The 14,439-nt window shown below is 44.6% G+C and overlaps 1 protein-coding gene across 2 annotated transcripts in view; it reads right to left on the bottom strand.

Moving 5' to 3' along the window:
- Positions 1-10,825: 10,825 nt before the first annotated feature.
- LOC118360919 (calcitonin gene-related peptide type 1 receptor-like) overlaps positions 10,826-14,439 on the bottom strand; it is a 31,131-nt gene continuing 27,517 nt past the window's right edge. For both annotated transcript variants that reach the window (XM_035740488.2, XM_035740489.2), the window contains 5 exons: positions 13,118-13,178; positions 12,864-12,930; positions 12,537-12,755; positions 12,368-12,409; positions 10,826-12,193 (listed from right to left, as the gene is read on the bottom strand). In XM_035740488.2, the coding sequence (XP_035596381.1) occupies positions 11,930-12,193; positions 12,368-12,409; positions 12,537-12,755; positions 12,864-12,930; positions 13,118-13,178 (653 nt within the window). In that variant the 3' untranslated portion in view covers positions 10,826-11,929. The remainder of the gene's footprint in view (positions 12,194-12,367; positions 12,410-12,536; positions 12,756-12,863; positions 12,931-13,117; positions 13,179-14,439) is intronic.

Here is a 14,439-nt window from a genome sequence, read left to right as displayed (position 1 = left end):
GCTTCTTAACACAGTGCGCATCCAACCCGGAAGCCAGCCGCACCAATGTGTCGGAGGAAACACCGTGCACCTGGCCACCTTGGTTAGCATGCACTGCTCCCGGTCTGCCACAGGAGTCGCTGGTGCGCGATGAAACAAGGATATCCCTTCCGGCCAAACCCGCCCTAACCCAGATGACGCTTGGCCAATTGTGCGTCACCCCACGGACCTCCCGGTCGCTACCGGCTGCGACAGAGCCTGGGCGCGAACCCAGAGTCTCCGGTGGCACGGCTACAGTGCCCTAGACCACTGCGCCACCCGGGAGGCCGTGTAAAAGTTATTTGACTGCAGAATGAAGGAAAAGCAGCCAACAAGTGCTCAGCATATGTAGCAACTCCTTCAAGACTGTTGGAAAATCATTCCAGGTGAAGCTGGTTGAGAGAATGCCAGTGTGTGCAAAGCTGTCAAGGCAAAGGGTGGCTACTTAGAATCTCAAATATATTTTGATTTGTTTAACAGTTTTTTTGGTTACTACATGATTCCAAATGTGTTATTTCATAGTTTGATGTCTTCACTACTAATGTAGAAAATATTAAAAAGAAAAAAGAAATGCTTGATGAGTAAGTGTGTCCAAACTTGACTGGTACTGTATATGTTCACCTAATTTTAGCTTAGTAAAACACATCTCAAGAGGTTAAATGGAAAAATAAATTATAGTAAGTGCCTACTAAGTGCTAAATAAAGTAACAGGGTTGACCATTTCATTTTAAATCAGTCATAAATCCTGTCGTGACAGGGGGATGGAAGTTTGCTTTGTGTAACAGGAAGGGACAATTGAATGCAAGCTTCACCCAAATATGTTATTGTTAAAACATGTTTAACCTGTCTATCTATGCGTAACAGGGATGGCGAGTTATGCTCGACCCATTCAGTTTTCCACCATAAAACACCAGAAAATGTCCAAATAGAGTAGAAACAGCTAACCTGCTTTTACACTCTGATTCCACTGTTACAGTATATGTTCAATGTTTCTTTTGAAATGAATAGTTTAACCATGTTAAAATGAGATTTCAGTTCACTGTTCACTTGAAGGCAGTCAGTTGTACAACTGATTAGGTTGTCCCCCTTTCCTTTCACTTAATAGGGTTGACCTTTTACCATGAGGGACAGACATTTCATGTGATTAGATGAATCGCATCAAATAAATCATCTTCAGAAATGACTTTGTCAAAGCAACAAAATAACTAGGGCTTTACAGTGATGGTGAAACGCTGGGATTAAGTGGTTTCAAATCTTCCTCAAAGTCAGAGAGGGAGCACAGAGGGACATGTCAAAATGATGAATTTTGGCACTTCAGCAAGTCTTTATTTATATTTAAAAAATCAGATGCATTGAATTTTCTATATTAAAGTGCACTTCATTAAATAATAACAGGCTTTTGGTGTTTTATTAGGATTTCCATTAGCTGTTGCAAAAGCAGCAGCTACTCTTCCTGGGGTCCACATAAAACAAGAAACATGACATAATATAGAACATTAATAGACAAGAACAGCTCAAGGACATAAATAAATTCAAAAGGCACACGTAGCCTACATATCAATACATACACACAAACTATCTTGGTCAAATAGGGGAGAGCTGTAGTGCCGTGAGGTGTTGCTTTTTCAGGTTTGCTGTTCACTTGAGCAATATGAGATGGAACGGAGTTCCATGCAATAAAGGCTCTATTTAATCATATTTATATCAATCGCATGCTTCCAGTTAGAATGCCCAGCTTGGGTCTTGTCTGCTTTAACATTGGACCCAACACAGAACTTTCAATATGGGAAATTTTGTTTTTTTGCATCTGCAGCAACCAAGTATTCCAGCCACTCTCTTCCTATGACCAGTTGTTATTACTTGACATTTTTTAGACAGAAAACCAGTGGCTAGGGTATTTCAGTATTTCTGTTGCCTATCTCCGCTGTATCAGCACTATGGACCGTGCCCTACACACTAAAGCAAGGCGGTTTTGGTAATGCATATAGGCTACAAGATAGATACACTGTTTGTAATAGATGAATTATCCTATGTGAATGCAGTCGTACACATAGCTGTCTTACCAAAAGAATGCAAACTAAATGCCGAAAGTAGTAGCCTAGTTATTCATGCATGCAAACAAAAATACTGAATAGCAGTTTGGCTTAGAAAACGGACACAACCGTGAATAAGAACAAATGATTGCAAACAGAACAAAACAGCGATACCAAGTAGGCCCTAGTAAACAACACAATCTATATTTAGGCTAGTTACATTAAAAACCTAGTGACTCCCCATCCCGCATGCGGGAGCGTAATCATCGCCTGACACTAATTAGCATAACGCAACGGACATAAATATCCCTAGAAAATATTCCTATTCATCAAAATCACAAATGAAATATATTGAGACACAGCTTAGCCTTTTGTTAATCACACTGTCATCTCAGATTTTCAAAATATGTGTCACGCCCTGGTCGAATTATTTTGTGTTTATCTTCATGTATTGGGTCAGGCCAGGGTGTGGCATGGGGTTTTTGTATTGTGGTGTGTTTTGTCTTGGGGTTTTGGTGTTGGTATTGGGATTGTAGCTTAGTGGGGTATCTAGCAAAGTCTATGGCTGTCTGGAGTGGTTCTCAATCAGAGGCAGGTGTTTATTGTTGTCTCTGATTGGGAACCATATTTAGGCAGCCATATTCTTTGAGTTTGTCGTGGGTGATTGTCCTTAGTGTCTTTGTTCCTGACGCTGTGTTAGTTGACACAAGTATAGGCTGTTTCGGTTTTCGTTTCGTTATTTACGTTCTTTGTTTTGTAGTGTTTGTGTTAATTCGTGTTTACGTTGTTCATTAAACATGGATCGCAATCTACACGCTGCATTTTGGTCCGACTCTCCTTCACACCTAGAACACCGTTACAGAATCACCCACCACAAACGGACCAAGCAGCGTGTCAACAGGCAGGAGCAGCCCAAAGAGGAGATGCGCAATAAGGATTTCTGGACATGGGAGGAAATCCTTGACGGGAGAGGACCCTGGGCTAAACCAGGGGAGTGTAGCCGCCCAAAGGTGCAGCAGGAGAAGAGGCAACAGGAGCAGCCCAAAGAGGAGGACAGTATGGACTATACTTCTTGGGAGGAGATAGACAGGTGGGCGGTCGATCCAGGGAGAGTGCCGGAGCCCGCCTGGGATTCGATGGAGCAGTGCGCGGAAGGTTATCAGAGAATGGAGTTGGCGAAGCAAGCACGGCGACGCGGATGGAAGCCTGAGAGTCAGCGCCAAAAATGTATTGGGGGGGCTCCCAGGGAGTATGGCTATGCCAGGTAGGAGACCTGCGCAAACTCCCTGTACTTACCGGGGGGCTAGAGAGACCGGGCAGGCAACGTGTTATGCTGTGGTGCGCACGGTGTCTCCAGTGCGGGTGCATAGCCCGGTGCAGTATATTCCAGCTCAGCGTATCGGCCGGGCTAGATTGAGCTTCGAGCCAAATGCCATGAAGCCGGCTCTACGCATCTGGTCCCCAGTGCGTCTCCTTGGGCTGGCTTAGAGGCACCAGCCTTGCGCTCGGTGTCTCCGGTTCGCCTGCATAGCCCAGTGCGGGCTATTCCACCTCGCTGCACTGGCAGGGCGACCGAGAGCATTCAACCAGGTAAGGTTGGACGGGCTCGGTGCTCAAGAGCTCCAGTGCGCCTGCACGGTCCGGTCTATCCAGTACCACCTCCACACCCCAGCCCTCCGGTAACAGCTCCCCGCACCAGGCTTCCTGTGCGTATCCTTGGTTCAGTACCACCAGTGCCAGCACCACGCATCAGGCCTACAGTGCGCCTCACCTCTCCAGCGCTGCCGGAGCCTTTCTCCTCTCCTGCGCTGCCGGAGTCTCCCGCCTGTTCAGCGCAGCCAGAGCCTTCCTCCTCTGCAGTGCTGCTGGAGTCTCCCGCCTGTTCAGCGCAGCCAGAGCTGTCGGTCTGCATGGAGCAGCAAGAGCTGTCAGTCTGCATGGAGCAGCCAGAGCTGTCAGTCTGCATGGAGCAGCCAGAGCTGTCAGTCTGCATGGAGCAGCCAGAGCTGTCAGTCTGCATGGAGCAGCCAGAGCTGTCAGTCTGCATGGAGCAGCCAGAGCTGTCAGTCTGCATGGAGCAGCCAGAGATGTCAGTCTGCATGAAGCAGCCAGAGCTGCCAGTCTGCAAGGAGCTGCCAGTCTGCACGGAGCTGCCAGTCTGCAAGGAGCTGCCAGTCTGCACGGAGCTGTCAGTCTGCAAGGAGCAGCCAGAGATGTCAGTCTGCATGAAGCAACCAGAGCTGCCAGTCTGCAAGGAGCTGCCAGTCTGCAAGGAGCTGCCAGTCTGCAAGGAGCTGCCAGTCTGCAAGGAGCTGCCAGTCTGCAAGGAGCTGCCAGTCTGCAAGGAGCTGCCAGTCTGCACGGAGCTGCCAGTCTGCAAGGAGCTGTCAGTCTGCAAGGAGCTGCCAGTCTGTAGGGAGCTGCCAGTCTGCAAGAAGCTGCCAGTCTGCACGGAGCTGCCAGTCTGTAAGAAGCCGCCAGAGCTGTCAGCCTACATGGAGCAGCCAGAGCCGCCAGTCAGCGTGGAGCAGCCAGAGCCGCCAGTCAGCGTGGAGCAGCCAGAGCTGCCAGTCAGCATGGAGCAGCCAGATCTTTCAGTCTGCCAGGATCCGCCAGATCTTTCAGTCTGCCAGGATCCGCCAGTCAGCCAGACTCTTCCAGATCTGCCAGTCAACCAGACTCTTCCAGATCTGCCAGTCAACCAGACTCTTCCAGATCTGCCTGTCAACTAGACTCTTCCAGATCTGCCAGTCAACCAGACTCTTCCAGATCTTGCCAGTCAACCAGACTCTTCCAGATCTTGCCTGTCAACCAGACTCTTCCAGATCTGCCTGTCAACTAGACTCTTCCAGATCTGCCAGTCAACCAGACTCTTCCAGATCTGCCAGTCAACCAGACTCTTCCAGATCTGCCAGTCGGCCAGGATCCGCCAGTCAGCCAGGATCCGCCAGTCAGCCAGGATCTGCTGAGACCACCAGCCAGCCAGGATCTGGTAGATCTATCTACCTGCCTGAGCTTCCTCTCACTCCTGAGCTTCCTCGCACTCCTGAGCTTCCTCTCACTCCTGAGCTTTCTCTCACTCCCGAGCTTCCCTTCAGTCCCGATCTGCTCCTCAGTCCAGTGGGTTTCTGGGTGAGGACTACTAGGCCATGGTCGGCGGCGAGGGTGGACTATCCAGGGACGCAAGGAGAGGGGACTAAGACATTGACTGAGTGGGGTCCACGTCCCGCGCCGGAGCCGCCACCATGGACAGATGCCCACCCGGACCCTCCCTATTGTTTTGAGGTGCGTTCAGGAGTCCGCACCTTAGGGGGGGGGGGTTCTGTCACGCCCTGGTCAAAGTATTTTGTGTTTATCTTCATGTATTGGGTCAGACCAGGGTGTGGCATGAGGTTTTTGTATTGTGGTGTGTTTTGTCTTGGGGTTTTGGTGTTGGTATTGGGATTGTAGCTTAGTGGGGTATCTAGCAAAGTCTATGGCTGTCTGGAGTGGTTCTCAATCAGAGGCAGGTGTTTATCGTTGTCTCTGATTGGGAACCATATTTAGGCAGCCATATTCTTTGAGTTTGTCGTGGGTGATTGTCCTTAGTGTCTTTGTTCCTGTCGCTGTGTTAGTTGACACAAGTATAGGCTGTTTCGGTTTTCGTTTCGTTATTTACGTTCTTTGTTTTGTAGTGTTTGTGTTAATTCGTGTTTACGTTGTTCATTAAACATGGATCGCAATCTACACGCTGCATTTTGGTCCGACTCTCCTTCACACCTAGAAAACCGTTACAATATGCTTTACAGCCAAAGCTAGACAAGCATTTGTGTAAGTTTATCGATAGCCTAGCATAGCATTTTGGCCAGCTAGCAGCAGGTAACTTGGTCACGGAAATCAGAAAAGCAATCAAATTAAATTGTTTACCTTTGATGAGCTTCGGATGTTTTCACTCACGAGATCCCCAGTTAGATAACAAATGTTCCTTTTTTCCAAAAATATTATTTTTGTATGCGAAATAGCTCCGTTTGTTCTTCACGTTTGGCTGAGAAATTGCCCGGAAATTGCAGTCACGAAAACTGCAAAAAATATTGCAAATTAGCTCCATAATATCGACAGAAATATGGCAAACGTTGTTTATAATCAATCCTCAAGGTGTTTTTCAAATATCTTTTCGATAATATATCCATCGGGACAATTAGTTTTTCAGTAGGACCGATTGGAGTAATGGCTACCTCTGTATTTTACGCGAGAATCTCTCTGGCAGCATCAGGTGACCACTTGCGCAATGTAGCTGCTTACGGGTATTCTTCAACATAAATGCGTAAAACTATGTCACAATGCTGTAGACACCTTGGGGAATACGGAGAAAGAGTAATCTGGTTGATAGCCCATTCACTGCTCAATAGGGACTCATTGGAACGTAGAGCTTTCAAAACATGGGGCACTTCCGGATTGGATTTTTCTCAGGCTTTCGCCTGCAACATAACAGTTCTGTTATACTCACAGACAATATTTTTACAGTTTTGCAAACTATCCTAAGCTGTCAATTATATGCATATTCTCGTATCTTGTCCTGACAAAATATCCCGTTTACTACGGGAATGTTTTTTTTTTCAAAAATGAAAATACTGCCCCCTAGTCACAACAGGATATTATTAACAGTAAAAGAATGAGGCTGCTGAGCTCCAGGTAGCTCCGCATGCAGAGCCTACCCACCCTTCCACAAGCGCGGCCACGATAATAGCTCCACAGCCCCCTCCACCTCCAACTGTTCCTGATTCTCTTGGAACAGAGAATCCAGCCCAAGTTAGCTTAGAATCCTACTCTAGCTGCAGATTTTCTGTCCAAAAACATTAATTTAATAACAATTGGTCATAGGAAGAATGCTGCAATGCTCGATTGCTGCAGATGCAACATTTTGTTTCCAATGTCGACGGTTCTGTGTTTTGTCCAATGCTTATGCAGACAAGGCCTTCACCCAAGCTGTATGTATTCATATATAGTATTAATTTATGTGTCAATATTGTCCCTGAGTTTCTAGCAGATACCATATGGTTCAAGAGAAAATAGCCTAATTAATTTGAAACTGTCTAATTGTCACACCCTGACCTTAGAGAGCCTTTTTATGTCTCTATTTGTTTTGGTCAGGGTGTGATTTGGGTGGGCATTCTATGTGTTGTATTTCTTTGTGTTTGGCGATCAGAGGCAGCTGTCTATTGTTGTCTCTGATTGGGAATCATACTTAGGTAGCCTTTTAACACCTATGTTGTGGGATCTTGTCCTTGTATTGTTGCTGTTGAGCCCTACAAGGCTGTACGTTTTGTTGGTTCTCTCTTTCTTGTTTTTCTGGTTATCATTAAAGAATATGATTAACCTACCCCACGCTGCATTTTGGTCTAATTCCACCAACGACGATTGTTACACTAATCAACAATAGCATTAACATTCAATTAACTTTTCCAACTATTTACTTTCTTCACTACTGCCACCAGTTTGACTCCAAAATATTGACAACAAATACATTTGTTGACATAATAAAATAAATAAAACTATTATATATTTTCTTTTATTTCACTTTATTTAACCAGGTAGGCTAGTTGAGAACAAGTTCTCATTTACAACTGCGACCTGACCAAGATAAAGCAAAGCAGTGCGACACAAACAACAACACACGTGGAATAAACAAACATACAGTCAATAATACAATAGAAAAAGTCTATATACAGTGTGTGCAAATAAGGGAGGTAAGGCAATAAATAGGTCATAGTGGCAAAATTATTACAATTTAGCAATAAAACACTGGAGTGATATATGTGCAGAAGATGAGTGTGCAAGTAGAGATACTGGGGTGCAAAGGAGCAAAATAAATAAATAACAGTATGGGGATGAGGTAGTTGGATGGGCTATATACAGATGGGCTATGTACAGGTGCAGTGATCTGTGAGCTGCTCTGACAGCTGGTGCTTAAATTTAGTGAAGGAGATATGAGTCTCCAGCTTCAGTGATTTTCGCAGTTCGTTCCAGTCATTGGCAGCAGAGAACTAGAAGGAAAGGCGGCCAAAGGAGGAATTGGCTTTGGGGGTGACCAGTGAAATATACCTGCTGGAGCGCGTTCTACAGGTGGGTGCTGCTATGGTGACCAGTGAGTTGAGATAAGGCGGGGCTTTACCTAGCAGAGACTTATAGATGACCTGGAGCCAGTGGGTTTGGCGACGAATATGAAGCGAGGGCCAGCCAACGAGTGCATACAGTTCGCAGTGGTGGGTAGTATATAGGCTTTGGTGTAAAAATAATAATATATATATATACACATACACTGCCCTTCAAAAGTTGGGGTCACATAGAAATGTCCTTGTTTTTGAAAGAAAAGCAAAAAAAATGTGGTCCATTAAAATAACATCAAATTGATCAGAAATACAGTGTAGACGTTCATGATGTAAATGGCTATTGTAGCTGGAAACGGCTGATTAAAAAAAAGGGATATCTACATAGGTGTACAGAGGCCCATTATCAGCAACCATCACTCCTGTGTTCCAATGGCACATTGTGTTAGCTAATCCAAGTTTATCATTTTCTTTAAGAGGCTAATCATTAAAACAATTTTGCAATTGTTAGCACAGCTGAAAACTGTAGTGATGATTAAATAAGCAATAAAACTGGCCTTATTTAGACTAGTTGAGTATCTAGAGCATCAGCATTTGTGGGTTCGATTACAGGCTCAAAATGGCCAGAAACAAATAACTTTCTTCTGAAACTTGTTAGTCTATTCTTGTTCTGAGAAATGATTATTCCTTGTGAGAAATTGCCAAGAAACTGAAGGTCTCGTACAATGCTGTGTACTACTCCCTTCACAGAACAGCGCAAACTGGCTCTAACCAGAATAGAAAGAGGAGGGGTGGGCACAACTAAGCAAGAGGTCAAGTACATTAGTGTCTAGTTTGAGAAAGAGACGCCTCACAAGTCCTCAACTGACAACTTCATTAAATAGTACCCTCAAAACACCAGCCTCAACTTCAACAGTGAAGAGGCTGGCCTTCTACGCAGAGGGGCAAAGAAAAAGCCATATCTCAGACTGGCCAATAAAAAGAAAAGATTAAGATGGGCAATAGAATACAGACACTGAACAGAGGAACTCTCCTTAGAAGGGCAGCATCCTGGAGTCGCCTCTTCACTGTTGACGTTGAGATTGGTGTTTTGCAGGTACTATTTAATGCTTTTGCATATGATAAGGCCACACAGTAGACCAAACATGAAGAGAAACCTGTGATCATTTGAAGTACCCAAAAAGGACACTCAATGTCTTGTGATAGATTACATAAAATTCTTGAAAGAGACCACAATTCTGGTAGTTTACTGGTAAACTTCAAATGTTTTCAACCTTAGCCACCGTAATTACAATGTTTTTCAATTGGTCGCTACAGTACCATTTATGTTGAATTCAATGTTGCACACCGTTCTGTCGTTCTGAGGTGAGAGGAGAGCATACACTTCTTACAGAAAAATGCTTGTGTAGAGCACCATCTTCATGTTGGAACCTACGGTGGGCCTATTTATCATGCAAAGTTGCACTTTCATTGACTTCTATCTGCAATAAATAGTAACATCACCCAACTAAAGACCTGTTGGGAAAGCGAATTAGGCATATATATGTGGACGCCTCATGAACCTGTGCCAATGGCGTAGCATAGGGATTCGCCATTAGGCCTACATTTAATTTAGGCCAACATTATTTATTAGGTTCATGTGATCACGTATACACTTAAGGCTTCTCACAATAATAAAACAATTCAATCTAGTTAAACTAGGCCACCGAGCAGTAACACCATCAGCCCATGAAAGGTAACTTTAATTTCCAGCAAGACAGGATTGAAACAGGCCCTGTCCACCGGCACATACGATGAAAAGAGTCTGGAAAAAATACCACCCCCCTTTTTTGATTTTAATGGTTTGCAATAAATTCCCTCTTCCGATTTGTAAGATTAAGTAGAGTGGGAGTGAGTGAGAGTGAGTAGAGTGAGTGAGTAGAGTGAGTGAGTAGAGTTAGTAGTGAGTAGAGTTAGTAGTGAGTAGAGTGAGTGAGTGAGTGGAGTGATTGAAAGTGAGTAGAGTGAGTGAGTGAGTAGAGTGAGTGAGTAGAGTGAGTGAGTGAGTGAGTAGTGAGAGTATGTAGAGTGAGTGAGTAAGTAGTGAGTAGTGTGAGTGAGTGAGTAGAATAGAGTGAGTGAGAGTGAGAGTGAGTGAGAGTGAGTAAGTAGAGTGAGTAGTGAGTGAGTGAGTAGAGTAGAGTGAGAGAGTAGAGTGAGAGAGTAGAGTGAGTGAGTGAGTAGAGTAGAGTGAGTAGTTAGTAGTGAGTAGAGTGAGTGAGTGAGTGAGTAGAGTGTGAATAGAGTGAGTAGAGTGTGAATAGAGTGAGTAGAGAGTGAGTAGAGTGAGTGAGTAGTGAGTGAGTGAGTAGTGAGTGAGTGAGTAGTGTGAGTGAGTGAGTGAGTGAGTGAGTGAGTGAGTGAGTGAGTGAGTGAGTGAGTGAGTGAGTGAGTGAGTGACTAGAGTAGAGTGAGAGTGAGTAGTGTGAGTGAGTAGAGTGAGTAGAGTTGGTGAGCCGAGTGAGTGAGCAGAGTGAGTGTGAAGAGTGAGTAGAGTGAGTGAGAAGAGTGAGTGAGTTTAACAAAAGCTTTTCACTCCTGGTGGTCTTTATTTTAATACCTCTGCCTTTGAAGAGATCACATTCTGAGTGAGTCACATCTACATTACAAAAAAAGTTATACTTAAATAGAAAATAACAAGCAAAAAACTCAATTATAAAAGTTTATTTTAATACCATTGTTACACAATTAAATAGGTTTATAAAGTAGTGTATTCAGTTAGGCATTTATTCTGAAGTCAAAGTGGAATGTTTTTCATAAACGGCAGCATTTCAAATTCTCCCCACTACACACATATGTATGCATGTATAAATAGTTCAACTGCAGCTCAGTGCTATAATACATATATCCTTAGATTTGTATATGGTGAAAAGCTACTCAATAAACAAGACTTGTAAAACCGTAAGAAAATAAGACTGGATAAAAAGTGACTTTTGGGTGTTGTCAGACATAGGGCAACCCCACATCACTGAATCATAGGTTCTCCCATTAGAGTGTCAAAGCACACAGACACACTACTCCTCATTTTGTTGTGTGCCTTATTCACTGTCAGTCATCTTCCTTGCCTCTGAGAACTCAACATTCAGCAGTCAGAACTATGCCAAGTAATTTCATGGTTCTAAAAAGGCAAACTTATGCAACAAAATTAAATCATAAGTTCCACATCATTAAAGTGACATCAAAAAGACAGATCCTAATTTTAACAATATAAAAGGAGTGTCAGAGTTTAACTCATCAAATATAAGAGTGCTTATATACTGTACAAATGGTACAATAGGCCTACAGAAAATGATTATATCAGACACTAATTCGCATTGAAGGCCAAGATCAAACATTACCAGAGACAGCCATCTTCATTGGGTCCTTGTATCACTGGATTTGTTCCATAAGGCCAACATGAGCAACAGTGAGAAGCTACAGTGAAATGTATATACATTTGGGGTGAATACTTGTCTGCAAGGTTTCAACTGGACCCTGTAAACGGATCATTCATTATCAAATGTGTGTGTCTTTGTCTGTGTTGCGTGTTTGTGCTTGCATGTGTATCTTGTACACATTTGTGCGTATATTCTTACAGTGTGTGTGTGTGTGTGTGTGTGTGTGTGTGTGTGTGTGTGTGTGTGTGTGTGTGTGTGTGTGAGATCCTCTTTTTCTGCTCTGACCAATTGTCTGTGGCCACGCTGTGAGCTAAGTGAGCCTGTTTGTGACCAGCATAATGTGATGACACCTATTGGAATGGACAATACAATGTTCTCAGATGTCAGTGGTTTCCAGGATCCTTGGCGTGTCCATCTCCCTATTGGTGCAGCGCTTGCCGTTGCTCTGTCCATTGACTCGGTAGTGCACACTGCCACCTGGCTTAATGATGGTGTCCTCCTCAGAAGGAGTGAGCTCCAGGCTGACTGTAGCGCGACTCGTCTCGGTCACAGAGGAGTTGGTGTTGTAGTGGGAGTAGGAATCTGTCCATTTCCACACCAGCTTGGTCTGGGCCCATTTCCTTCTGAGACATGCCTGCACCTGTGGAACCAAAGACAGAGTGGTTTAAGAGCAACATAAATGCAAGCTTGAACCTTATCAGTAAATACTGGCAAACAATTATATATAGAATTCCTGAATGACAATGATTCTACTTCTAAATGAAATGATAGACTGAGGGTAATCATCAGCTATTTAAGAAATACTGGCACTTACCTCTGCATTGCAAAAGCAGAATATAATTGCGACCAGGAGTCCCTATACAGGAATAATTATTCAGTGAATATTTCTCCAGATTAAACATTCTTTAATGGCCTTATATCACTTGTGGATATTGGGTGTTGAAAGGTTATCAGATTTGCTTTTAATAAAAAAACACCCATACCTGGAAATGTGTGAAGATGTTCATGGTGAACTCATAGATGGCCCTGGCCTTATGTCCCTCTGGCCTCCAAGGAACCAGGATGAACTGGGCTCCCAGCAGAGGTATCAGGATTAGAGTGGCTCGCACAGCCTTCATATAGGCATTGGACTGCGCACTATGGGTCACCTGCAGCTTGGTGATCAGCACACGCACTATGTTGAGTAGGAAGAACAGGTTCACCTGGAAACAGCCAGAGGGAAGCAGAGGAGGAGGGATCGAGTTTGAGCACACTGTCCACTTTGGTTTCTATTTTTGTTAGATATTTTTGTTTTGGTAGTGCAGACTCACCAGCAGGGCAGCTTGGAAAGGACCATGGATGATGTAGAGCAGGTGTGTGTCGGAACTGATCCAGCATCTGGGAGACAAGGAGAGACGAGGCTAAAGTCAACTGAGACAGTCAAATAAGATCCTGAGCTTTACTGGGACATAAGTATTGTAACTGACAGGATGCAGCGTACTAATGCAGCGTGCATTGCACTGTCAACCTCTGCTACTATTGTGCACAGTAGCATATTATTCAGAGGGAGGAGTTGACACATTACCTGTCATCATAGAAGACCCCGCGGGCCACAGCATGGGTAATGGCAGGAATGATGGGGAAGCCTGGGAGAGAGACAGAGGAGTCCATGGCTGCAGTTCAAACGCAAAGTAGACAGCCCTCAGCCCTAAACCCTCAGCCCTTGAATGACGTTTTACATCGTCACATCAGAGTGTACCTTAAATGTCCCTTGCCCAAGCGAGGGAGAGAGAGGCAATGTCTTTGGTGAAAATCTTGAAGTTGAGCTGAAAAACAACCAACCTAAAGCTATTAATGTAGCTAGCAAGCTAACGTAACTAGCTAGCACTCCCGTCAGGTAGCTAGCTACAGTTACCCATAGCTGGCTAGCTAGGTTTATAGTTTGGTAATTTATTCCAAATCATTTTCACAATTCCCAAAAAATGTTTATGAAGCTAGCTACATTTTATAGTCTCATGGTGAGGAGCCTAAGCCAATTTGAGCGTTATTCCCATTTGCCAATGCTAAAATCAAATAAAATTGTATTTGTCACGTACCCGAATACAACAGGTATACAGCAGTTGCCATACCAGGCAGTGACGCAACGAGTCCGGATGTTATCAATGGTGCAGCTGTAGAATTTGAGGATAGGAGGACCCATGCCAAATATTTTCAGTCACCTGGCATTGTCGTACCCTCTACACGACTGTCTTGGAGTGTTTGGACCATGATAGTTTGTTGGTGATGTGGACACCAAGTAACTTGAAGCTCTCAACCTGCTCCACTACAGCCCTGTCGATGTCGTCCATGATCATCTCCTTTGTCTTGATCACATTGAGGGAGAGGTTGTTGTCCTGGCACCACACTGCCAGGTCTCTGACCTCCTCCCTATAGGCTGTCTCGTTGTTGTTGGCGATCAGGACTACCACTGTTGTGTCGTCGGCAAACTTAATGATGGTGTTGGAGTCGTGCTTGGCCATGGAGTCATGGGTGAACAGAGAGTACAGGAGGGGACTGAGTATGCACCCCTGAGGGGCCCCCATGTTGAGGATCAGCGTGTCAGATTTGTTGTTGCCTACCCTAACCACCTGGGGCCGGCCCGTCAGGAAGCCCAGGATCCAGTTGCAGAGGGAGATGTTTAGTCCCAGGGTCCTTAGCTTAGTGATGAGCTTTGAGTGTACTATGAATAGCATTATCACATCCTTTTGTCCAGGTGGCAAAGGGCAGTGCAATAGAGATTGCGTCATCTGTGTATCTGTTGGGGCGGTATGCAAATTGGAGTGGGTCTAGGGTTTCTGGGATAATGGTGTCGATGTGAGCCATGACCAGCCTTTCAAAGCACTTCAAGGCTACCGAAGTGAGTGCTAC

Source organism: Oncorhynchus keta, chromosome 28, assembly GCF_023373465.1.
Source record: "Oncorhynchus keta strain PuntledgeMale-10-30-2019 chromosome 28, Oket_V2, whole genome shotgun sequence".
Lineage (NCBI taxonomy): Eukaryota > Metazoa > Chordata > Actinopteri > Salmoniformes > Salmonidae > Oncorhynchus > Oncorhynchus keta.
This window is presented reverse-complemented; position numbering and strand designations above follow the sequence as displayed.